General features: G+C 50.7%; 2 protein-coding genes across 20 annotated transcripts in view; one reads left to right on the forward strand and one right to left on the reverse strand.

Moving 5' to 3' along the window:
* The window catches only part of LEKR1 (leucine, glutamate and lysine rich 1), an 80,604-nt gene extending 58,427 nt beyond the window's left edge, over positions 1 to 22,177 (forward strand). For 7 of the 15 annotated variants that reach the window (XM_080410188.1, XM_080410175.1, XM_080410178.1 and 4 more), the window contains one exon: positions 574 to 12,433. In XM_080410188.1, the coding sequence (XP_080266314.1) occupies positions 574 to 987 (414 nt within the window). In that variant the 3' untranslated portion in view covers positions 988 to 12,433. Of the gene's footprint in view, positions 1 to 573 lie in introns of all 15 variants that reach the window. The other 8 variants (XM_080410187.1, XM_080410185.1, XM_080410186.1 and 5 more) reach the window with 8 other exon arrangements.
* Positions 12,527 to 24,135, reverse strand: LOC308072838 (uncharacterized protein). Of its 5 annotated transcripts, none has more exons than XR_013931823.1 (6): positions 24,010 to 24,135; positions 23,490 to 23,560; positions 23,304 to 23,367; positions 22,947 to 23,081; positions 21,785 to 21,972; positions 12,527 to 21,147 (listed from the first exon to the last, which is right to left on the reverse strand). XR_013931823.1 is itself a non-coding variant. In XM_080410314.1 (5 exons), exons 1-5 carry the CDS (start codon positions 24,115 to 24,117, stop codon positions 22,015 to 22,017), a joined length of 630 nt encoding a protein of 209 aa, XP_080266440.1. In that variant the 5' UTR covers positions 24,118 to 24,135; the 3' UTR covers positions 12,527 to 22,014. The 5 variants fall into 5 exon arrangements, 3 of the variants coding, with proteins under 3 accessions (XP_080266440.1, XP_080266442.1, XP_080266441.1); XR_013931824.1 differs by having other exon boundaries at positions 12,527 to 21,199; XM_080410314.1 differs by having other exon boundaries at positions 12,527 to 22,277; positions 22,947 to 23,070.
* Positions 24,136 to 25,139: the final 1,004 nt, after the last annotated feature.

Raw genomic sequence — 25,139 nt, forward strand, 5'->3', positions numbered from 1 at the left:
CCACACAATATACCAACTTGGGGACTTCTGTAGTACTGGAACGGTTTCAGTTATCTGCTCCAGGCCCCTACCAGTCACTTACCATCGCAGTGCAACGCTTGTGAAAAACACTAGACTGAAAATTATTTATCCCAATTATTTGGGAAATAATAATCAAGAATGCAGTCACAAAAAAAAAGAGTGCACAATTATTTAAATTACAGAGGAGGATAACTTCTTGAACATCTTATCATAATGAACTGGCACAGTAGTACTCAGCCTCTGTTTGTTTCTTTTTCCTTTCCAAGAGCAGCATTCCCAGTTTCCCCCTCACTGGAGGGTGGGCAGGAGATCAGAAGTAACTTCTGATAACTTACCTCATATTTTCCACTGTCTCCTGAGGGAATGAAGGGTGTGTAAATGCTGATGTATGTCCTTCAGTTCTCCTTTCAGAGAAACCAAAATATGGGGAAGCACGGAAGGATTTGTGTGCATCAGCACCCTCCAGCCGCCCCTGCCTTAAGCCTGAGAGCTAATAGGCGCAGGTTTTGACTAATGGCATTTTGTACAGCCAGTGTTTGTTTCTGTTTGCAGAACACTCTTCTCCAGGAAACGGTGCGCAGAGAGTGTGAGGAACGCTATGAGCTGACTGCAGCTTTGACTCAAGCCAGGGAACAAGTACTGGAACTAAAAAAGCTCAGTGGAAACTTCCCGTTATCGCCGTGTTCCCTGGCTCAGGGCAGCCTAACCTCCCCTGCTGCCCTGCTCGCTGATTACGGACAGAAGAGCCGCACAAGCCCGGGCACTGGGAAGGAAATCAATCTCTCCGGACAGTTTGGTATTTCACGAGCTGCGAAGGCACCCACCTCCGGTAAGCGTAACAGCAGCAGCAGCATGGCCTTGCCGGCTCTAACCCCACCGCATCCTCCGAGAGGAAGGGCAGCTTCGCTGAATGAGCCCAGGAGCAGGATTACTGCAGCTATAAGAAGACAACTGAGTCAGCTCTGACAGCCACGTATGCATGCATAGCGCATGGGAAGCCATTCCAGTGCATCAAATGACCATTCAAATGACCGTTTACTTGTGGACCCTGAGGGTCAAATCTTAGCTGATGCAATTCATGCATTTTGACAACTTAATTTTAAGTTAAACTTTTATACATTTGTAATGCCGTAATGTTTCTTTGTCCATTGCATATCGGCGTAACTAATTGCTATCTACATTTCAAAATGAGAAAAGTAAAAACCAAAAAACATTGTCTCTCCAAGAGGAGCACATCTTCAATAGGCGTAATTAAAATAATTGCTAATTTCAAATACTATTTTACTTAACCACTTCATTGGAATCTTCCTATTTTATGTGTTCTCCCATGTAGCTTAATTGCTCGTTTCTGGTGTAAAAATGTGATTTGTTTGGCTAGAATCGGATTTTTGCCATTATTTAATTGAACAGTATTACATTTGCAAATAGTTATGCTTAGGTCGGTGAGACTCGCTAGTTGTGGAGTATATATCGCTCAGCATGAAAATGTGGCCAATCTGTCTGCTCAGTAGACTAGCTGTTGGCAGGGACACTCTGTGTGCAAGTCTTCAAGCTGTGCTAATTAACAAGGAGTTGAAGACTTAATACATTTTGTCCAAAAGATGGTTGCCTCTTGAATTTCATTAGAAAAGTGCCTTTGTTAAGCATAATTTCAGGCTTCAAAGTAGACACGCTGGAGTTCTCTGTAAAATTGTTACACAGGAGGATCAATATCTTGATTTACTCCTTGATACGTGGAACCGTCGTTTGTTTCAGAGTATAAAAAGCCCAGAGAAGTCTCAGTTATCTTTGCTAGCACGCAGACACTGCAGAAGTAGCTGCTCTTCGAACACGGCAGCTCTGCTGCTGTGGCGGTTTGTCGGCGTGGAGCACCGGGTGGGCAAAGCGAAACAGCGATGGGCAGCACAGTCTGAGATTTTACTTACTGTGTCACCAGATTCTCAAGTGTTTTGGACAGGTAGCCTGAACAGGGCCAGTTTGGTGACGGTAACAGCTTCTGGCGACAGCCCGGCGGTCAGCAGACAGAGAGGCAATGAAGCAGTCCAGGTCAGCCTGGCAAGTCACTTGGGCAGAGGTGGACCTGCCGTGCTGAGCCAGCTTGGGCCAGGTCTTGGGCCAGGGCAGAGCTGTGGCTGAGCTCCAGGCTGGTGGGAGCCCCTGGGGGGGGGGCAGCTCAGACTACTGGCGCCCCAAGAGTCACTCTCTTGAAAGACCACGGTTCATCTTCTGAGACCCTCAGCTCTGGCTTGGACAGAAGCTCCATAGGAGGTAAGTTAGAGGGGAACATTTTGGAGACCCTCAGAGCACGCATAGGAAGACTGAAATGGCCTGCTCCTGTTTAAGTTTTGGGACTGGTCTTGCTCTTTACTTGGAGTCATGCAGTTGCTTCTTCACAGGACACATTTATTTTTAAAAATATGTTTACAATTGCACCATGAACCTTGGCCTTCTCAGGATTTATTGGTCATGAGGTAGTCCTGTACGTGACAAAATGACAGTAGTAAGCCGTGTCTTCAATGTTGGAGAAAATTAGAAAAGCAATGTTGAATCCAGTGGCATGACAGGGAATGCATTTTATTCAGTAACGCTGGTGGAAGAATCTACTGTTCTAGATTCAGTCTCTGGCACTAGATTTGAAAACACACTTTGTCTTAGCCAGCTGCTGTTCCCACTGAAGCCATCAGTAAGCCTTACCTGATTTCAGCGGTAGTGGAGTTTATTCAAAAGCTCAAAAGTCCTCTATACACAAATTCCAAAAGCAACAACAGAAATCAGTATTCTGAAGGTTACTCTGGTAGCTCCTGCTGCACGGGGATGGTGTAGGTGCTCTGCAGTCGCCTGGCGGGTTGAACGGACCTGAACTGACTCTCTAAACCCCAGCTGATGGGGGGGGTGTTAGACTCAAACACATACTGTCCTGGGGAGAGTATAGGCTTTGGGTGCTGGAGTCCAGCAATTCACCTCTTGGCTCTCCTCAGCCCAAAGGAGCCCGGCTTCCCTTCCCCTTGCAGGAGAGCCCGGCGGTACCTTCCCCGAGCACGTGCTGGTGGGCTGCATCCTCCATAGGCGCACTGGAGCCTTGTCCGGTTTACTAAAACGGGATTATGCTTAATACCGACTGAATAATGAATTGGCTGACAGCAACAGTGAGTCTTAAGCACAACCAAGGTACTTGGAAAGTGGTGGGAACTGACTGTGGGACCTGCTGACTTTGCTTGGACACTTGCATTTTTCTTACGAATGTTGAAAATTGGAAATGTCAAAGATGTGAAAGCAATTGCACTGAAACACAAGCCTCGGGAAATGAATTTTTCAGCAATTCCATGAAGGCAGAAAGAAGGGATGTTTGAATCCTGTTTGGAGGATGGCCGGAGTCCCCTTTTCTGGTTGGTGACGATGGTCATTTTTTGTTAGGAATGATCCTGACTCCTTTGAGCTTGAAAATTGTTATTCCACTGTCCACCCACAGTCTTTGTGTGCCAAAGTAATAGATTTTCATTGAGACAGCTCTTAAAATTAGGAGCATCAGAGCTCTATTACATAGATCTTTCATAAAATTTTTAGATGAACTTCGGTTGTATTTTACAGCCTTAGGAGAATTTTTAGGTAATGTAAATCCGGTAAATGCTATTGCAAAATTTCACACCCTTGTGCAGCTGCGGAACAGGTGTCATGGTGAACCCTGATGATGTAACCTGGCATTTAATACTGGAGTGCTTACATGGAAGAAAAGGTGGGATATTTACCTGTGGACTGTTCCGCTGGCTGGAATCACCCTGTGCAGTAACATCTGTGCTTAAGGTAAAGCCAGAGCGCAGGCGCGGAAAGCGACCTGTCCGGTGATGGGTATCGCCAGCCCCGCGCCGCGCAGCCCTCCCGCCCGGGGCCCGGGGCCGTGCAGGGCAGATTTACAGGCTGGGCGCTTGCCCGCTGCTCCGGTGGTTGTGTCCTGCAGCAGCAGCAGTAGTAAAGAATGACTGCGTGGTCGTAAGTTGTGAAGAGGGGAATAGCATGTACAATAATGAGAGCGGTCACAGAAACAATGTTTCTAACACAAGGGAGTGTATAAATCATGGATCCAAACCAAGTCAAGAACAAATATTTCCCTCGCGGAAACCCAGAACTCCTGCTGCTAAGCAATAAACAAAATATATGTCGGGAAAACTTTTTTAACAGCTTTTAAAAACAAATTAATTTATTTCACATATTAAAGGAAAGTTTACAGAGTATTTCTCGTAATGGGATGACACGCATCAGCAGGAAGTACCCCGGAGAATGCGGACGCCTACTTACGTCGCTGCATTTTCAGGAAACAGAGCGTGCTGGAGGCAATACGCCTGGCAGAAGCGCTGTCATTTATGAATGCTTTTTTCGGATGCTGGACCTTGGTCTCTAGGACTCGTGGCACAAGGGAATACTAAAAAAATCTCTGAGCATGAAAAAAATCTGCCTCTGTGGGATCCTGACCCGCTGGCTGCAGGCAGTAAGCCATCCTCTCGTTTCTTGAGGTTACAGGAAAGCATCCCATGGCAACGGCTTGTCTTGTTCTTGCTTGATGCAAAGGCTTCTGTTTTATCCTTGACAGAGCCGATATTGTTGCCTGATGGAGAATAGTAGCTTGGACGGTCCAAATCTTTGCATAAAGTATTAATCCTGCTTAGCAGGCTGCCACTTTGCATCCAGTGTGCTGCCATACTGTGTTGTTAACAAATTTATCTATTTATTTTTATCCAGTAGTCTTCACTTCCAGAGAAGTTTCACATATTCAGTGTCTTACTATTAATTGGAGAGAGTTTGCGTGCAATAGGTGAGCGGAGCATGGTTCGGAGGAAGCAGCCGTGCCGGGGTGCGAGCTGCGAGGGGCTGCAGTCACACTTGTGGGTGGGGGGAGGAGGCGGTGGGGAGGCCAGTCCCGGCCAGGGCCCCGCGATGCTGAGCTGGGCGTTGTGGTCTGTGCTGGCACCCCCTCCAGCCTGCCCGCCATACCAGGCCTGATTCCTCCGGGCGTGGAACTAAGAGTCACAAACGGTGGTCTGATGCTTTAGAGAAGGCTTTGTGGGGGCATCAAACATCTGTGTTTGGCCAACTGTCTTTTGAGTGTAAAAGCATCGTTACTGAGGGGAGAAGTGCGTGCATCTGCGTGGGCAGGGAGGCACAGGGCACTGCCCACAGCCACGGTGGGGAAGGGCCGGAGGAGCCATCCCAGCATTTCTGACATATGAAGCACCAGCAGGGTTGTCCTGAGATGCCTCAGACCTCTGCATGTGCTTTCGCAGTGCTCCGTTTAAGCTGCTGTGCCAGATGGCCTTCAGCCTTCGGCGGGGAGAGCTGCGCAGCCTGGGGCTGGACCTTTGCTCTGCCCACGTCCCTGCTGAGGGTGCGGGTGGGAGAAGCTGAAGGTGGAGCCGCTGGCTTGCACGCCTTGCACGAGCACATGCATCCATGGTGACGCCTGGCTGCTGTAGCAGAACGAGTGAGCACTTCTTAGATAACTGCAATACAGGGGTCATCGTCTTCTTGCCCAAGACTTGCATCCCAGGAGATAGAGCCAGGTGGACACAGCTGATGTAGCCTAGAGTGGAAAAGCTCTGAGCAGGGGACATCCTGCAGGACAGTAGGACAGGACCTCTTCTGGGGACAGTCCTTGGTGCAAGCTGTGCTTGGAGCCATGCCTTGGCTTCATCCCAGAAGGAACTTGTTGGTTTGCCCTGAAAGAGGAGCAGAAACAAACAGGAAAGATGGATTGTGTACCTGCAGGTAGCTTGGACTGTCAGGAGGTTGGGACCCATGGCAGATCGGGGCCCGAGCCCTTGGGCAGCACTGGAAGCACCAGCACGTGGGCTCCATGGGCTGCCTTGGAAAGGACAGACCCAACTCAAGTGACGGTGTGAGTCGGAGCCCATGGTACAGACAGCAAGAGCCAGGCACGTTATTTTGAGCACGTCACACATGCAAATCGATGGCTGTTGGACAAGAAATGGCCGGTGGGCAGCCCACGGGCAGCCCAGGCGGGAGAGCCTGGCTTGCCCAGGCACACTCCCCCACCCGGCTCCCGTGCTGGAGCAGCAATCAAACTTAAAGCAGCCTGTGCCTCTTATGGGGTCATCACTTTTCTACTGAAAGTTGCCCAAAATTTCTTTGTTCTCCATGGATAATAGTACAGAAAGGGTCAAAGACCAGCTGGCTTGCCGCTTCTTTGGCAGGAGATTGAATTATTGCTTGCCATATGTATCATAGATGTAAGTGCTCGCCATATGTATCAAACGTCTATTCCTAATAGGATATTACAAAATAAAGCAGTGATGTGCCTCATTTATTAAAAATGATAAATAGATATTCAGCTGAGTTAGTGTGTATGATCTGGGATCCCAGCCTGTGGCTTGCATATGGAGTTTTTCCACAGAGGAAGAAATTAGACTTAAGATGAAAAAAACCCCTAGTATGTGAAAATAGAAACTGGAGCCAGACCCAATACCATATATATATATAAAATTAAAATGTATTAATCAGGAAAACAAAAAATAGACTGTCTTTCTTTTAATTTAAAGATATATTTGTTCTGTGAGGTATTCTTTGCTTTAAATTCTTGATTTGGCTCCCAGTGTTTTATAACTAATTCCCTTTAAAGCCTGCAGCGTGCTGCAGAAGCACTGTACGGTTTTAATACAAAAGAAAGGAGCAGGATAATGAAATTGGGGAAATTTCCTGTCTCAGACAAATCCCACACGCCTTTATTTTTAGTTATTTAAAATGGAGACCTATTTACATAATGAAAATCTGATGTTCAATTTAATCTTTAATTGTTATAGGTGGTTAAGTGTATTCTACTGAAGAAAGAATAAACTCCATATGCAACCGTAATGGTGTGAAACAATATAACCAAATATGCTTAGCACTTATGTGGCTTGAGGTTTTTTTTCGTCCTCAAAGCATAGTACAAAATCAATTTTGATAGGATAATAAAAAGGGTACTGCAAGAGATTAACATTGAAGAGATTTTAACACCGGAAATATAATTTGTGTGATGGAAAATATGAGCATCTGGCATTGCACTGTGAGCTGTTCCCAGATAATGAAAAAAACAAAAACCTTCCAAGGAAGCATGGCCAGTTCCCGCAGATTACTTTTGCTTGTCTCTCCAGAGATACCCTCTAGCCTCTGAAACAACCACACGACAAACGTTCCCTCCTTGCAGTTTTCCATCTGGAGCCTCGAATGAGTGGTGAATTAAGGTCAGTGCCAGGATGTGACTGTGTTTCTTCCCAAAAAAGGCATCCTAGTCAAGCCAAGGCTGGATCACTGAGCAGCCTACCAGCGTGGTACCTTCTCTTCTACCGGTGTGGGTCCCGTCGCACTGTAACTGGGCAGCAAACCCAAGAAAAATCCCACCAGTGCTTCAGTAGCACAAGCTGGCGTTACCTTGAAATCAGCAGGGTAACGCTGATTGCATTGGCCTGTTTAGGACTTGCTTGACTCCACTTTTGATGGATAGCCCTTCACAAGGAAAGTCCATAAAAGGATACTTAGAACTTTTAAAAAATTCTGCTTTGAAAAAGTATTGAGATAAAAAATGTCTACAATGCATATTATACCCTGTCCCCACACCTCCTGGGGGACTGGAAGCCTGTTTTTTTGTGCTCCACAGCTCTTGTCCTCCACTGAAGCAGCCTTCAGCGACGTGCCTGGTACCAAGGTGGTTTCCCATCTCTCTGAAGATCGCTTTAAAGAGCTTCTTGGTGTAAGTTGCTGTGTCCAAGAAGCGGCTCACGGGTGCTGGGCTCCGTGGCGGGCCAGCCTGTGCTGCCTTGCAGCACGCCATGGGGACGTGAGCCTCTTGGCACTTGGCACAGCAAGGGTTTGGAGGATCAAAGCAGAACTGAGGGCGGGGGGGGGGGGGAGCTAAGTCAGGGAGTCAGGGCTGAGCTGGAGCAAAGCCTCAGGTGTCCATGAGAAGCAGAGAAGAGCCTGGAGTGTCCCACCACATCTGGCCGTGGTGGGACCTTCCCGTGCCGGCCCCGCGCAGGGCTGAGGCTGCCGCTGTGGGTGCTCGCGGCGTGCAAAGGCTGCAGCTGGAAGCGGAGCAGGACGGGCAGGCTGGCAGAGCTGTGGCCTTACCAGGCTTGGGCGGTACCAGGGCGCGGATTGCGCTGTGCACGTCGCTTTCGTTCTTTGCCTCTGTACTGTGGGCTTGTATGTGATGCGTAGTGCCTGCGTTAGGGGTGTTACTGCGGCGCTGCAGGTAGCGAGTGGCATTCTGGAACGCAGCGCTGCTCAGCAGGCAGGGCAGGGCGGGTACGGCACGTGGAGCGACACAAAAGCGGTTCCTTGTCACCCCTGTGCAACCGTCCGTCTGCTTGTGAAATGCCAGCGTATCCCCGTGTCCGCAGGTCATGGGTAAACAGATACTCTGCTGCTTTCTTTTTTCTATTTGTCCTCTATTTGCTGTTGTACACTAAACAAAATTAGGAACAAAATGAATGTGCTAACGCAGAAGCGTTTTCGGTTGTGGAGCTTGTCTAATTGCACCCGAATATGTCACTGTGTGCCGCACCACCTCTTCAAAAATCAGTGTGAGCCGTTATCTTTGTGTGAGTCATAACCTAAGGTACTAGAGAATAAAGGAGCGGTTCCAAATCACCCTGTGAGTGCCATCTATTTCTTACTCTCCTGTTACCCATGCTTGTTCCCTTAATAGGGTGTGGAGTGATGCTGGCTTGCTCTGCAAGCAGATTTTATCTTCTAAAAATCCATTGTTTCCTAAATGCCAGGGCCACACAAGCGGTGACACAGAGCTGCCCTAGCCCATCAAACCTGGCTTTGCTGGTTCCTCAAACCCAAATTTATAGGAAAAGTTTGTTTGGGGGAGACTCCTGTTTCCAAAAAGGCATTTAATATTTTTTCGAGTGGATAAAACCCCTGTTTTGCCACTACTGAATGTTAAATTTCTGTTTTATTGTTTAGAATTCAGTTAGTGACTTAATTATGGTAAAATCCAATTATGGCCAAACCAAAAGAAGCTGGAATTCGAACCGAAAGTGGAAACATCCAGGATTTCAGTTTGGCAGTCTGGGTAAGTTTCGCTTTTTGCCTGCAGCTGTCCCAGGAGAGACGCGGTGCCTTGTGCGCCCTGGCTGTGGCACAAGCCGCAGAGCCCGGCACGGCGTGGTGAGGGTGGCAGTCGCGTGCCCTCGTGCCGGTGCTGCGGCTACTGCTGGAAATGCTTCAAAGCTTCTGACTCCATTTGATGTAAGAGTTAAAGAACGATTCGGTATAAATAAGAAGTTGATTGCTGTGCACCTGTGGAAAAACAGCTGCAGTCAGCAGTGTGTAAAAGGTCTTTAATGATGCAAACAACTTTTGGACAAAGTATAAAAGAAGACGATTAAGCAGTTGGGTCAGCAGGCACGGCAGGCAGACGTCTGTAAGAGGTCCCTTCATGGTTGGTGTTGGAAGCCGTTTGCTCTAGGTGCAAACAACTATGTAGATGACCTGAGGTCCAGCCCTTTTTCATACCCGCTGTAAAGCCAAACCAAACCCAGAGAGAAATGGGGCGTTAGTGCTGGGCTTTGTCCTGGTTATGGCTTGGGCTGTCGTTCAGCCAGGATGCCACGCTAACACCCCTGGCCAACTTCAGTTTAGACGTGGTGAAAAGCCCGGGGGACGTGAGGTGTGCCCCAAGGAGGTGCGGGTTCCGAAGGGAACTTTGAGGTTAGTGACCAGCTGGGACAGGGCTGGTCTGCAATGCTGTTGAAGTGCCGCCGGACGGCCTGACGCGGGCACAGGTGGGGCTCCGTGAGCCACCGCACATTGCTGGGGCGTGCGCAATTCCAGCTCCCGGGGTGAGGGGCCCCGACACAGAACGCCGTCTGTGTTACGATGCCACAGCGTTCTGTCAGCACAGCCCAAGGATTTTAAGAGCCTGAAGAGGAAAAGTAGCCAAGAGCTCAGGGTGACCTCGCTCAGCAAGATCGCGGCGGAAGCTGCTTTGCTGCAGGCTACCTTCCCGAGCCATGGGTGGGAGCACCCCGATCCCTGAGGGATGCACTCTGCCGGCATCAGCCCTCTGCAGGAGCCGGTGTGCGCTCGGGGAAGCACACAGCGCGTGGCCGAGCCCGTCACGCTCCACAGGTCAGCAGCTTGCTGCCTCCAAGGTATTTCTCTATGGGCTTCAGCTGAGCATCCCTGAGTAGTCGTTAGCAGATGGCTGTTGAAATGAATCCTCCGCAAGTCTCAGGAGGGGGAAAATACATCATTTACCAGGCCCTTCGCCGCCTCTGTGTAAATGCAAGCACCCGAATAACTGGGGTTTTGCTATAACAGAGCAGAAGCATAATCTGGAGATAGCTGCATTCTTCAGTTCGGTGGTTCACTGTAGTATTTGACCTTGTTGCTGGCACTTTGGTGACTTCAGGCAGCTTGCTTAGCAGTCATTTCCAAAGTTGATGCAATTGGTGTTAATTAGTTATTTTCAAATGATCTTTATTTTTAACTTCAGCAATTGATTTCATGTGCAAAATATTACTTCTCAGAGCCTAATTTTGTGTCTGTCCCATACCTGCCGCATTTGTGGTGGGTACAGCCAAGCAGCGTGAGCTGAAACTGCAGCGTCTCGGTTCTGCTTTTTTGCACACCTAAGTGGATAAATTTGTCCTTCTCTTTCACAAGCTGACCCAGGTACCTGCTCTCCGAGAGCTGCGCCTGGGGGGGACAAGAGAAAGCTGCCACGGGAACACGGTGCCCCTTCTCCTCCTTCCAGCAGTCCTGGCGTTGTTTGTGCACGGTAAATCATGGGAATGATAAAAAGTTCTTTATGGAAAAGGTAAGAAAAGGTGGAGCTGTTGGGGTAGACTATTGCCGGAAAAGCCTGGGAAACAGAATCAAAGAAATCGCTCCCACCACTTTTGGTTGCCGCTGCAGAAAGCAGAACCCTGGACATGCCCTTCAGGAATGTGCCAAGAAGCGCTGCGCTCTGGCAGGCACTCCTCGGGGAGGCACAGCCAGCAAGGGGCAGCGGCAGCAATATCTCGACTGTGTCCAAGCTGCTAGCTCTTCACAAAATACAACCACATCTTGATTGAGTGGGAAACGCATTTGACAGGGCAGGTGTCGGTGCCAGACCTGCCCAGACTGGGATGCCGGCAGGGACACTGCTGACCTGGCGGTGCCAGCCCGGTGCTGGGTGGGTGCTGGACACCCAGCTTGGCTCTGCCTGCTGGTGCTTCCGCAGGTTTTCTCCTCGGCTGGGGCACCTCCCGGGTAATTGCTGGGTACTACAAGAGCTGGGTATGCCGCAGCATCACGGCAATGTCCCTGTTCGGTGCAAGCGCCACATCCCTGGGCACCTGGTGTTGCTGCCAGTGAAGGGCAGGGGCAGGCTCCAGGCGTACACACGCCTGAAGAGAAGGGTCTAGAATCTCCTTTCCTTTTTGTCTTCTGTTAATGTGATATACACAGTAAGAAAAAATAATAAAACAAAATAATAGTGAGATGTGGTTTGGTTTGGTTTGGTTTGGTTTGGTAGGCGTGCGTGGTGATGGGAGCCTTGTGTCATGTGCTGTGCCCTTCTGCAGTATGGTGGCAGGAGGTGGCCGGCAGTCATTCAAGCTTTAAACAGCAGGCAGGGGCAGCCCAGGTCCTGACGCCCGAGTGTCTGCCTTCCTCCCGCGGCTGAGAGACAGAGGGTTGATCTGTATTTTTGGAGCCCGCAGTGTTCTCCCTTGGTTGAGTTGGGAGGGAAATCCTCACTACATCTGTGGCTGGCTGGCTGAACCCTGCCTGGTGGGACCACAGTCGGGGTTTTGTGCGAGTTTAGCCTGTGGCAATACAGCTGCCTGCTTGGTTTTTTTCTTTTTTTTTCTTTTTTTCTTCTTTTTCTTTTTTCTCTTTTCTCTTTTTTCCTCTTTTTCTCTTTCTTTTTCTCTTTTTCTCTTTTTTTCTTAAGAGAAAAAAAGGAAAAGGAAAAAAAAATTAAACTTGAAAGCTGGGAGCAAAGAGCTGATTACCACATCCGCCCTGTGCTGAAGAGACCCCAAAAAAAAGCTTTGGAAAATGTAAGCATCACTGATCAGTCCCTATCCTGGTGGCAGTGCCTGCTCAGCTCACACCGAGAGGTGACTTGTCCCGTGCATTTCGCCCAGCAGCATGGCTGGTGCCAGCAGTGGATGTGCTTTGGGCAGATGTCACCGCTCATCCATGCCCTCGGTGAGGAAGAAATGAAGCAGAGAGCACTCGTTCGCCAACACTGGTATGTCGCTTGGCTATCCCGCGCCAGGCTTTTCTGGGAGTTGGGAAGCACTCCTGTTGCCCCATTTGATCCGCATTTCCCTCATCCCAGGGGAATTCCCCAGCCCTGGCACCAGCAGCTGGTGGGCGAGCTGGGGTGGAGGCTCCCCCAGCTCTCTGCTGCTGACACAGGAGCTGTTGCAGTCGTGTGGCTCGCTGTGGCTATGGCTACAGATAAAATATTTTGTATGTGGGCATCTCTGTGTCAGCCAAGCAAACTCACCCTGACGGTTACGCTGCCCTAAGCAGGTCGTGCATGCACCTGGCATCAGACAGAGACCCGCGAGGTGCGGGACTCCAGGTTATCTGGGGCCCAGGAGTGAAACTGGGAAGCTTGTGCCTTGTGCTGGCATCATTTCTTTTTCCTTTTTCTTCCACACAGTGCTGTTGTAGAGGGTCAATGCAAACAGGGCACCTCCCCGCTGTCTCCTTCCCTCCTCTCCCCATCGCCCTGCTGTGGGCCACCACCTTCTGCCCCCTGGGACCCACCCTCCCCGCAGGTCTGCCAGCTCCCACATAGACACATTTCCACTGGTCTCTATAGGGTCTGGGGAGGATGCAGGGCAGAGCCCAGTGCCTGCCCAGGCGCTGCTGTGGGCGCTGCTGGGACAGGGCTGGAGTTAGAGGGATGCACAGGCGCACGGGAGATGGTTGCCATTTCAAGGTACCAGCAGGGGGATGTGACTTGTGGCCCAAGCATCTGGTAGCCCTCCCCATGCAGCGTGGCAGGGGGCCGGGCGGGGGGCTGGCATCCCCCTGCCAGCTCCGGGGCAGGTTTTTAACATCCAAGTCACCCCCTTCTGTCGGGTTGCTTGATGAGGGATAAAGGGAAATAATTGCATTTCCAAGGTACGGGAGGCTGGGGGGCATTTCTGGCTTCTTCATTTCGGTCCTTGCTCAGCCCTGCAGCTTCTTCCCTGACTGCGGTTAAGGAGTCGCAGCTTTGCAGAAAAATACCGGTGGAGTCTCTTGCCAAAAATTCACAGATAATTGTTAACTTTTTTTTAAAGCAGGCTGCAGCAGAATTGTTCTCCTTAATTTTTAGGAGGTGGCAGGAAGGTGTTCAGAGGGTGTGATGGGGCTTTTGCAGCTGCGGCCGCGGCGTGCCCGGGCTGCCAGGGTTGTGGCGCAGGGTGACGCCTCCCACCCCTCCATGCAGGCACTAAGGAACAAACCCTGATCGTCTCTCCAAGGCACAGACCATCAGTCCTGATCCCAGCACTTCTCCGGGCTCACTGGGACCACACAGGAGCCCGTAACCACAGTGCGCCTTGGGTCAGGCTTCCTCTGGGCATGTGGCTCAGTGCTCCCCTTCTGCGAGAAGAGTGCGATGTTATGCTGAGGAGAAATAATTTGAAGCCAAGTTTCTGACGGTTTCTTTGTGTAAAACTGCTCATTCAGGGCCGTGCAGCCAGCTGCTATGTGAGTGCTGCTGTTTTTCACAGCATCCTGACCCACACCTCTGTTTTACAAAGGTCAGACTTTCAAATGAAGCCCACTCATCTGCAGCGTGACTACGCTGGGCAGCTGGAAGAAAGTTATGTGTGGTGACATCTTCACTTAATTTACATACAACCAGGAAATATGTGCCACGAGTGCCACCAGCCTCCTAAGCGTGATGAAGACCATTCCCTCAGTTTCCTCATCAATTACAGCAGTTCAGGCTGCTGATTCTCTTCTTGCTAAATTTAGGTGGGTATCATCAAGTGTTTGAACTCCTCTACAACAGCCATACTGTTGCTTTAGTTTGTTAATTTAGAGGTTGTCTCAATTATTTAGAGGTTGTTTCATTATTTCAGAGGCTGTCTGGATTTGTCTACATGAGGCACAGACTGCAGATGGTTTGTTTGCCCAAGGTGTCTTTGTGGCCGCCTCTCCGAGCAGCAGGCAACACGCTGCCTTCGTCCATCTATGGTGGGATGTCTCTGCAGGTCAGAGGCAGAACTCAGACGCTGTGGTGGCCAGCACAGAATGAAAACTGAAGGTGAGAAACATCAGCAAAAGGGTGGAATAATTCAGGGTGGTCCACAACGGGAGTTATGGGATGACATTTGGCCAAGGAAAGTTTTGGTGCTGTGCAGAGGAGAATGTCCTCACACGGAGCTGTGTGAGCCGTGGGAGATCTCTGGGAGGAGTGGTGGGGCTCCTGTGCTTGAGTCATTCCAAAGGGACAGGAAAAAAAGCCATGGAAAACATACTGGCAGGAGCTGATGAACCGTATGACCTAAATGACATTTTCCATCTCCCAATTGATGTGACACAGCAAGTGATTTATTTTGACCTACCACCACTTTACTACAATGAATAACGCCGAGCTGGCAAGTAGCTGCTCTGACCCCTGGGTAGAGTCCTTGGTGAAATCTGGTGGTCACGGAGGCGCTCGGAGAGAACCCTTGAGACCCACCACGAGAGCTGATGGGGTTGGTCTGTGGGTCGTGCTCTCTGTCCTGCCCAAACGGCCTTGTCAGTGTACAGGTCCCTGGGAGAGAGCAGCTGAAAGCATTAATAACACGTGGGTTGCCCTCTCTTGACTTATGAGATCACATTTTTTCCACATCCAGGTCATGTGAAAAGCAGTTTAGCAGCAGAAAATGAAAATGTAGGCGAAATGTCATCCCCCGCTGTATTTTGGAAATTCCTGCTATTCTGCACAAAGCGCAGGTGGTGCTGGGGCTGGGCGGCAGGGTGCTGCCGCGGGGCGGTGGACGGGGCTGCCCCTGCCCCTGCCCCTGCTCGCCGAGCACCAGCTGCCAGCAGCCGCTGGCTTTGAGGGAAGCCCCTTCCAGCACCCATGTATCCATGTTCCCTGTGCATGGGAAGCACCGCGCTAGCTGCAGTATTTGTGTTAGGTTACCAGGACTGAGTGGTCATTGTAAAATTCTGAACAAAGAACCACATGTGTGTTTTGGGAGAAGTACCCAAAAAAGGATGAGCGGCAGCAGCTGGGAATGGTCCAGGAAGAGGTCAGCTGTGCGGAGCGATTCACGGGTGCTGTGGGTGTAAGCAAGTAGCAACATTGCCTCAGCGCTTTCATAGATCAGCGATTGCTAACTTCGTTATATTTGCTGATGTCTTTTTATGGGTTTTGTTTCTGTAGATTCCTTCTTAAAATAATAACAGCACCTCCTTCAAGGGTGGTGGAAGCAGTTACTGGAGCTAGAAGGAGGCAGTAATTCATCTGCTAAAACTGTATATGGGGAGCGTCTTTATTTTTAATTCCTGTGCTATAAAACAAAAGGATAAAGAGTTGCTTCTGAAGACCAGGCTTTTCTGTGAGCTAGTATTCATGGAAATTCATGGAAAGACTTTCCTCTGGCTGCCTTTGGGCAGGGGCGTTACAAACGTGCCGTGCACCGATCTTACAGGGAAAGCGTCCCTTGCCCGATGGGCTGCGTGCGGGCAGGAGAGCCGTAGGTGTATTGCCTGGCTCCCAGCAGGCACAGCAGCTGCAGTGATGGAGACGTGGGGATCCAGGGATGGGCAGGGTGATGCAGAAGCTCTGCAGAACATCCTCGCACCATGATCGCAGCACAGTCCACGTTTTATGTAATAAGCATGAAGTCTACAGAAGCGACTGGAAAGCCAGCACAGTGAGTAACAGGGGAGAGCAAAAGCCTGCTCTGGGGACTTGCTTTAAAGGAACTCATCTAGGGGTGACAGCTCACCTCTGGCCTTGCAAAAGCATAATTAAGCGAGGAGTAAACCAATGCAGACAGCAACGATCACACCTTCTTTTCCACACCCTCCCCCTTTCCCTGTAGGCAGCTGGGATGCAGGGAAGATGCTGGTCCTCTGCTACCACCGGCGTCGCGCCTTCCTCCTTGTACAGGCGCTACCTGAGCTCCCCTGAGCCTCCCGAACTCCGCCTTCAGCCCATCTGTGTGCCAGCACTGGGGTGCTGATTGCCTGCTAGCTCACGTAAGAAAGGAGCCTGACGTCAGGTCGCTTTGCAAATCGGGCTTCCTAGGATTTGGTATGGCATTAAATAACTTTAATTTTCACCCAGTTCTCCTGCAGTAGAAGGTACGTTCTCAGACGTACACACGTGTCCTGGTTCAGTGGCCTGAATGCTCTTCTATGCCACATACGGGGGGGTTTATTGTCTTGGTAAACCTGAGGCTGAGTTACCCGCTGGGTCTCCCGTTGCCTGTGCTCTTGTGCTGTTTGTCTCCAGGCCCTTGGGGGGCTGAGCCCTGGGACAACAGGGGGCTCCCAGCCGAGCGGCTCGGCATTGGAAGGACCCCTGGTGCTTGCTCACCCACCCGGCCGTGGCTGGGCAGCCTCCAGCCCACCGCGCCAAGGGAGGCTGTATGGCTCATCACCTGGCTACGAGTTGTTTCAGTCCCAGGGCTGGACAAGTGTTAGTTTAATAAGATGGTGCTCGGAAAACTGCATCCCCCAGTTAAAATGAAGGAGTTTGTTCTCCTCTTTCCACCTGACTTTATCTTTGTATCTAACAAGTCTCTGCATCTGGAAGGAGAGCCTAAAGGGCAATCGGATATCTTGGCATCATTTACCAGCCTCCTGGTGCAACGTGGTGAGGAATGTATGAGGAAATGTGATGCAGAAGTCATGAAGCTGTTGTGACACCCCTTGCCACCATGCAGATCACGTGCATTTCTGGCTGGCGTAGTGCTGGTGCTTTCCCCCCGCTCTGCATTATCCTTGACAAACTCCTACATCTTTGAGCCCAGGAGGTGCTCAGAGCCTGCAGCCTAGTTTAACCTCACAAGGTGAAGACGTTCAATACAAAGGCTGAAAGTCCACGTTACTTCCCCAGGAATGTAGGTGAGGATGAGGTAAGAAGTAACCTGAAAGCTTCTGCTTGAGGAAAACAGTGTATTTTCCAAGTAGTTCCCTTGGGGGCTTGAGAAAGGAGAACGCTTCTGGGGGGATCACCTTTCCTTAGAAGACTCTCCAAATTTTCTCACTTCGCACCATTTCATTTCATACAGCTTGGGTTGGAAGGTGAGGAAATAGAAATTTCTACTGGAAAGGCTGGGAGCCCTGGGAACCTGCCTTCTCTCCACGGTGAGTGAGATGCGACAGCTCTCACGCTGCCTTGCTTCCCCCCCCTCCCCCCGTGAGTGTCTTGGTACTTGCTGAGCCTGGATCCCTGGGTGAGAAAGCCCAGAGGCTGCTTTCTCACCGTTTACCTTTGCTTTCACTTAGTTGCCATGGAGTCGCTCATATCGCTTACTTTGCTTGCATCATATTAACAGCTGTGTCATACTTTTCTATGCTCAGAATTTTACCTACACCCACCCCATCGCTGTGTCACCCTGTACTCTTTCGGGCCAACCTCCTTATGGAGAAGGGCATCCCTTAACGCCAGAGTAGTTACTAGTAACCCTCCCTTCGTTTGCAACACGCAAAACAGAACTCGTTGAGTCGCATGCCCAAAGGCAGGGTCCCAGACCCTTGTTTAGGTACCCACATGGAAGTAACCGGTTTTTGGAAATATATTCATTACGGACAGTGGAAGCTATGGCTGCTTGGCTCTGCTGAAAATCAGGGCACTCTGTTTCGGTATGTAAATGTGGATTAAGAAGCTCCGAGTGCAGCCAGCCAAGCCCAAGGGTCTGTCACAGCTCCCACTTTCTGTTCCAATACTGAAGTGCTACAGCCATGTCTCCAAACATGACTAATTGTAGTTACTCCTCCAACCCCTGCTCTGGGGTGTAACTGTGCTCATTTTAAAGCTACAGCTCAAGATGCATCCTGTGAGTAACCGTGCCCGTGTAGTGCTGGGTGCCGATGCCGTGGTCTGAAGACATGTTGGCCTGGGAAAGTGGGCTACTGGGGGACGCCGCACTGCTGAAAGGTGGCTGCGGTGCTTGTAAAGCCACTCATGGAGGTGGATGTCCACGCAGGAGCTGAGGTCCCACCCTTACCAGCTGATGGGACTTAAATGAAAAAGAATTCATTGCTTTCAGCCCAGATCCTGAAAGGTATTTTAGCACCCACCTCTCCCTGAAACACCTGCAGTGCTACGGGTGCTCAGCAGGTTTGCAAAGCTCACGAAGCACCTACAGCTGCGGAGCACCATGTGCTGAGGTGGCTGGAAGTGCCCGGCGCTGGCATTCAGGAAGGGCTTGAGGAGCTGGTGCCCGGCTGGGAGCAGCTCCTCCCTCCAGTTGCCTGGCTGCCTTTGGGTACCCAACCCTTTTTTTGCCAATCTTTCAAAAACCCAGCAGCTTCCTAAAGTCTCTTGAAGACGGGACCTTGCCCGCTCATACTGCCTGTACCTGAGCGTGCCTGAGGGCTGCGCAGCATCCTGTAGGCAGGGGCTGAAGCCGAGGCGGCTGCTGGGCACCCGGGATGGTTATCCCAGGAATCCCCGAGCACAGCTGCTTAACTGCTCTCAGGTATTGGGGGGGTGTTGAAAAGGGTGGATGGGCACCACGTTTCCCGACAGGCCCCGCCGGCTCAAGAAGAGCTGCAGAATGCAGCTGCGAGGTCAGTGCCTGCTGGCGTCTGCGGGCAGCACCGGTGCTTGGCTGCTGAGGACACAGACGGGGCGGAGGGGAAGGGTGGTGGGTCCTGCTCTTGTGTTTTTGGCTCTGGATCCATGTTGTGGGCTTTGCTGTTGCTAAGGGAACCCACGAGTAGTTATAAAACACAAAACAGCCTCGAGCCATATTGTGTCAATTAATGTAACCAGACATATTTCCTCAAATAAGAACCATATGTTAGAGATAACATCTTTGTTTGTTGCTTGCGGTTTCCTTGATGGCAAACTACCGTGCTAGAATTCTTTAGTGTCCGACTGCTTTATAAAATCATTGTGGATGAAAATATGAAATACCGAGAGTGCTGGCTTGGGGCAGGGCTCGTGCAGGGCTCAGCCCCCCCGGGAAGCAGAGCGGGGCAGGAGGATGCTTTTTGCCTGAACCGCACGTATCTTATTCTCTGGAAAGGGACACCTGTGGTAGCTCTAGTCCTCTCCCCTCTGGTCTGTTGTCCTTTAGTTACCTGTCAGCCTTACACGTGCTGTCGGGCCAGGTGTCTTCTCAGTGCGTGGGCAAATTTTGAAACATCACCAGTTGCTGTAGGATGCTTAAAGGTTTTCTTTTTTCCCCGAGGTATTGTGGCATACAAAAACCTACAGGCTTCGAAAGAAACTGCAGCTTCTCAGCCTTTAAATCACTTTAAAGTGGAACACAAGAAGTGACTGTGAAAGGGATTTGGGTACCTAACTCCTGGTTAAATGAACACAAACCTGAGGATCCCAAGTCACATAGGTATTTTCGAAACCTATGTCACTTCACTGAAGGGATGTATTTGAATTTTTGTTAGCCCTTAACTAGGTCCACTTGGATTAAGATCATTTTGCTATTATTTCCTCTCTTGATTCCTCACCAGCACAGGAGCACACATGCCATTTGGCTGCCCGGGACCTCCGCTACCTTCAGCTTGGGCAAATGGTGCAGCCGCTGGTCCACTCGCACGGCGCTTGCTGCGGCAGAGAAGCCCTTTAGTAACGGGATTTGTAAAACCACAAACCCGCACAAGAGACAGGAGCACTTCATTATTCTTCACAACTGTTTTTCACCTGGATATCACTGCTCTCAGATGGGAACAGTGGTTATCAGTCTAATAATTCTTCCTTGGTCAATCCCTGATGATATTTACACAGCGACAGTGCAATAGCCGGTGGGTAAACATAATTTCTTTGATCGATGCTTGCTTACAGCACTTCAGAGCCATCTTGTGCTGCCATTTGAGGAAGGATGCGCAGGTCGGCATCCCGCCACACTGCTGTCTCCGTACCCTCGGGTTATGTGGCTCCCTCCAAGCCAGAACAGTTAGCTGGCTAAGTGAACAGTTTTGACCTTGGGGAAAAAGGTTCAAATCGCAGTTGTATGTTTTTTTTCCTACCAAATTATAAGAAGAGGTGGGCTTACAGCCAGGGGCAGTCTATAGGGCAGGCAGAGTCTTCACAGGTTGCCCACAGTTAAAATGAGTATGAATTTTGCCTTCCAATTAGCTGACACGTTCAGACCGTTTGCCTTGCTCACCAGCTATCTGCACTCCGGCAGATGGATTTTGCTTTCACAGGTACCCAAGCGAAGAGCAAACATAACAGTTCTTTTTCTAACATCAAGGCAAAAGGACTTGCTCCTTGTGCTCTGCCACACTCCATTGCTATCAGCTTATGCCCTTGTCCCCCCAAATCCCTGGACCCCCAGAGTCACCTGGGTGTGCGGTGGGCAAAATTTTGGCATGGAGTTGTATGCACAGTACACTTGAGCTGCAGGCAGGCTGGAGCCCCCAGTTATGGGCAAGCTGAGCACAGCAATGGGACATGTCTTGGCTTAAATAATCCATGTTTTCCTCTGAAATTTGATACTAATACATTAATCAGATCTCACACATAGCCTCTCATTGTACCGCTCGCTCTGTTTGTACAGTAATTGATGCGGACTGCAGGGGCTCCGTCAGCCTCGGGGATGGCTGCGCATGTGCCTGCGTTTGCAATGTGATTTTTTTGGAGGATGCCTGAATGAAGCAGCGATGTTTGCGGTGTGATTTAAAATTGAAACTTGATGGCAAGTTGATTATTGTCAAACAAACAGAGGGAGTGTGTGGAGCACAGGCACGCACAGCCCCCCTTGTGCAGCCCTGTCCATGGGTGAGGGGCTCCAGGAGGCTCTGAGCAGCCCTGAGGTGCCTGGAGGAGCAGGAGCAGGCACTTAGCCCTGGCTCTCTTCTTACCAGAGGCGTTTGGTGCAGCCAGTCTGAAATCCCTTCCCTCGGGGGGTGCCTGCTCCCACAGCAGCGTGACTGCAGTTCCCATGAGTTCATCCGCTGCCTGTGCGTGCTTCCAAGAGGAACGGCACTCTGCGACACGCACCAAATGAAATCCAGACACTTTTGGAATACAGACAGGTTGCTGTTGCATAAGGGCAAACGTAAATTAGACTCTGTTCTCATCTAGCATTCAGGGGGGAGCATGGCTTGCGGCCACATCCAGCCAGCTCCATGCTGGCTGAGTAGGGACAAATGTCACAGGGAGGACACGGTGCCCACCCCTTGCTTCCCCTATTACTCAAAGGCGATGCTGTCAGCATATTTATATTTTTTGGAAACAGATTAGCTCTCTGCTAGTGTTTCTGAAACTCTTCTATCCTCAGTAGCACACCCTCCTGCAGAGGGACACCCGCACGGCCGCGGGGAGCAGGGGACAAGTGCCAGACTGGGCTTAAGGTGGGATCTGAATTTTCAATTAGCTGAACTGAGTGCTCATTAGGGGAACTTGTGGGGCAGCAAGATGTGTGTGCCACCCCTTTGGAGACAACAAACCTTTTAACGCTCAGGCAAACCACAGCTGAGCCAGGCCCTGAGATACTGGGACACCTCGGAGCACTTTTCTGTCTCTCCTCTCCTGCAAACCTGGGACAGCTTTTAAACCAGCATGGCTCAAAGCAACCTAAATCCAGCACCTCCTGCTTCAAACCACTGATAGTTATATATTTACCTGAGATGTCCACCAGCGCAACTGAGTCGATGTTTGTTGGCTTCATGTGGAGGTTTTCTCACGCACAGCAGCCTGAACAAGTTCAGGCTGCGGCACATAAACCCGATTTTAACTTAGTGACTCCAGGGCTGTGGCTGCAATCGCCCTTCCAGGGGCAGTCCAGGCTGGTCCGCGCTGCTGCTGCACACCTGCATGCAGATGATTTCACAGATTTTAACCTGGTTGGTATCTCACGCTGGGTGGTTGATGCCCTCCCTCAAAGCTGCCCACCCATCAGTAGCTCCGCTGCTCCCAGCAGAGTCAAGTCGGGTGCTCATCAGGGCATCTGACCCCGACGGGTGGGGCTGCTCTGCCCGCATCGCCTGCCAGCCCCCCCTTTGCTTCTGGTCCCTTGGGTGCTCTCGGCAGCACAAAGCGCCGGCAGAGCCTCTCGGGTGGGTGTGCGTGCTGTGTGCGCGCCGGGGACATCGGGTCCGCTTCGCAATACTTCCACCTACAGAATAAAACCCAGAACGGCAGCGGGAGCCGCTGGCAGCAGCCTTCGGAGCCGGTGGGTGCACAGCACCCCGGGGGGCCCAGCTGGGCCGGGGGGCTGCTTTAGGGAACCGGGGCCAGCCGGAGTATGGCTGCAGGGTGTGCGCGGGAGTCCCTTGTCCCCTCCAGCAAACCTGTGAAGAGGGATTCTGTCCCGGGACAAAAATGGTAATTTTTGCCATTTTTTTTTTCCTTCCACCGGAATATAAAGACATTATTTTTCAGGCCAGCTTTACTAATTTTAACTTTTTTTTTTTTTTTTTTTTTTTTTTTTTTTTTTTTCAAAATGCCCTGCTGGGCTGTGGCCAGGCAGGAGATCGGAATGGAAAGCTGTTTCCTTTACAGAAGTGTTTTTTCCTAAGTGGGCTGTAATTGCCAGTGCTCCGAGCGCTGCTGCCCAGAGAGCTGCAAGCAACAACCTTGTGCTCTGCGGGAGGCACCAAGGAGCACAGGCAGGATAGCTGCAGGCTGGGCGGCTCACAGGTGGGGCTGGTGTGATGTGATGGATTTCACAAGCATTTCCTGGCAGAGGCAGCAATGGGGGAAGGATTTCCTGGAAAAGGGACCCTTATTGCTGTCATTAACAGCAGCGCGCAAGGCACGCTCTGCTGCACCCACTACCACTCACCTGTGTTTTTTTGAGGGGAGTACTCGTTGGTCCACTCTCCATCAAGAATGTTCTTAGATTGTTCACTATTTTTTTTCTTCCCGAACCATCCAAAGCTTTTGGTCCACATACATCCTTCCAACATCTGTAACAAAGCTGAAAGCAAAGGATGGTCACAACAGTTTGAATTGAAATATTTGCATCATTTTGTTGAAAAATCAGTCAAAACATTTTAACAGCATGACTGCCTGTGGCCATCTGGGTTTGATGGCACAGACCAAGCCACCTGCCTGCTGTGATGGCAGCAGCAGCACACTGTGCCCTGGAGACAGCTATAACGGAACAGCCCGGAAAGGTGGAAAGGAAGGACCAAAATACCTTCTGCACTTCATCTGCATGCTGCATCACTGGTTTCTTCGGCATCCTGGTACTTCCAACAAGGCTGGTGAGAGAAAAAGCAGGGTAAATCAAATCTGAAGGGATGGGGCAGAGGGAAATGGGTGGCATGTGGGGTTTCGGTTAGAAACAGCATGGCAGCAGGCCAACACTGAGTCTGTTTTTTACCATAAAAGCATTTCCACTCTGAAGAGTAAATGTTTAAACACGGTGTCACATACTGCTGTGCGGAATAAGGCCTGTAGGGATGACAATGAGCTCAGTCAGAAACAAACCCGTGCAGGGCACTCAAAACCCCAGCTCGCTTCTCAAATGCGTCCGGCTGGTTTCCAGCGGCTGCTGGGGTCCAGAGCTGCCTCATGCACTTCTGGTTAGCATGGGTGGGTCACCAAAGCCACCGCACCCTTCAGAGATAAGTTTCAGCTGATGAAGGGTTCCATTAGTGACTCATGCGCATGGAAGATATAGAAGAATTTAAAAATAACAAGCATTGAAGAAAAACACTGCTCAGCTACTATGTCAATGTAGCCTCAAGTCAGCCTCAAGTGACTCCTGGAGGTCAATAGAGATGCTTAAAGGTCAAACAGCCCTCTGAAATGATTAATTTTTGTGATCTAATGAACACATAAGACTTTGAAGTGTCCTTAGGAGAGGTATATGAAGTCTAGATGTAAAAATAATGCAGTACCTCTCTTAAAATAGGCTTAGGCTGATGCTTCATGGTATTGCTGATGGTTATGATGCTGGAGCGTGACACAGCAGAGCCAGGTTCCTGATGCCCATCCATTCCTGGCATGTCCCCGAGTTCCTCAGTTCTCACATTGCCTCCCAGCACGACCTGTGCCCCTGCAGCCCATACTGCTGCGGGCAAGCTGGTGTTTTCACTGTGCCACTGCTTTTGCCCCTCCTGCAACCAACAGTACGGTAAGTTTGGGGGAGCGGCTTTCTCCCTGTAAACCAGAGAGATGGAGGAATTCGCCACGTGGCAGGGGATGAGGCAAAAGAGCGGAACCTTCACTCATGCACAGTCCAGCCGTGGCCAGAACAGTCCACTCCTGCGGGGTCCCGGCTGTGCCCACTGGCTGGGCCGGCTCGGCAGCCCCAGCTGCGTGTGCTGCTGGCTCCTGGGCCACCGGCTGTAACCGCACCGCCAGGTGTTGGCCTATTGAAACTGTTGCTCACCCCAGAGGCTTTTACAAGTCCTCCAAGTAATGGGACACTGACAGGGCTGCAGCCATTCAGGCTGCTCCACCTGCTCCCTGAAGACCCCCCCAGCACCGCCAAGGGGACCCCGCCAGCAAAGCAGCTCACTCCGGCACGTGCTATGTCACTCAGAGCCCAGCACAGCTCCTGCTCACAGCACTGACCCAACAAACCTGGGCTTTGACCAAGATCTTCTTGTGTTCCAGCAACCAAACCCGTGTTCCAGCAAGCAAACCCATGTTCCAGCAACCAAACCCGTGTTCCAGCACGCCAGTGGCAGACGTGGTGGGGTAAGGGTGCCCCGCTGGCTGGGGACCTCCTTGTTCCCCAGGGAAGAACAACCACACACCTCCTTGCCGGCTGACTGCAAGCACTGCTGAAGTGATCTGCGCCAGATGGTGTCTAGATGCTCAATGTCTCCAGATGTTCACACTTCGCATGGAAGTTAACTTCTGCTCGTCGGCTCTGGAGCGAGGGGCACTGGAAGCACAGGAGGGTAATTAGTGCTCACGCATAAACACACACAGAGAAGCTGGGCCCTCGTGTCTCACTTCAGTGCACAAACTGACCTTCAGCAGAGCCCGAGCCAATTGTGCTGCTACTCCAGCACTGGGT

This window comes from Falco punctatus, assembly GCF_963210335.1.
Source record: "Falco punctatus genome assembly, chromosome: 13".
NCBI classification, from domain to species: Eukaryota; Metazoa; Chordata; class Aves; order Falconiformes; family Falconidae; genus Falco; species Falco punctatus.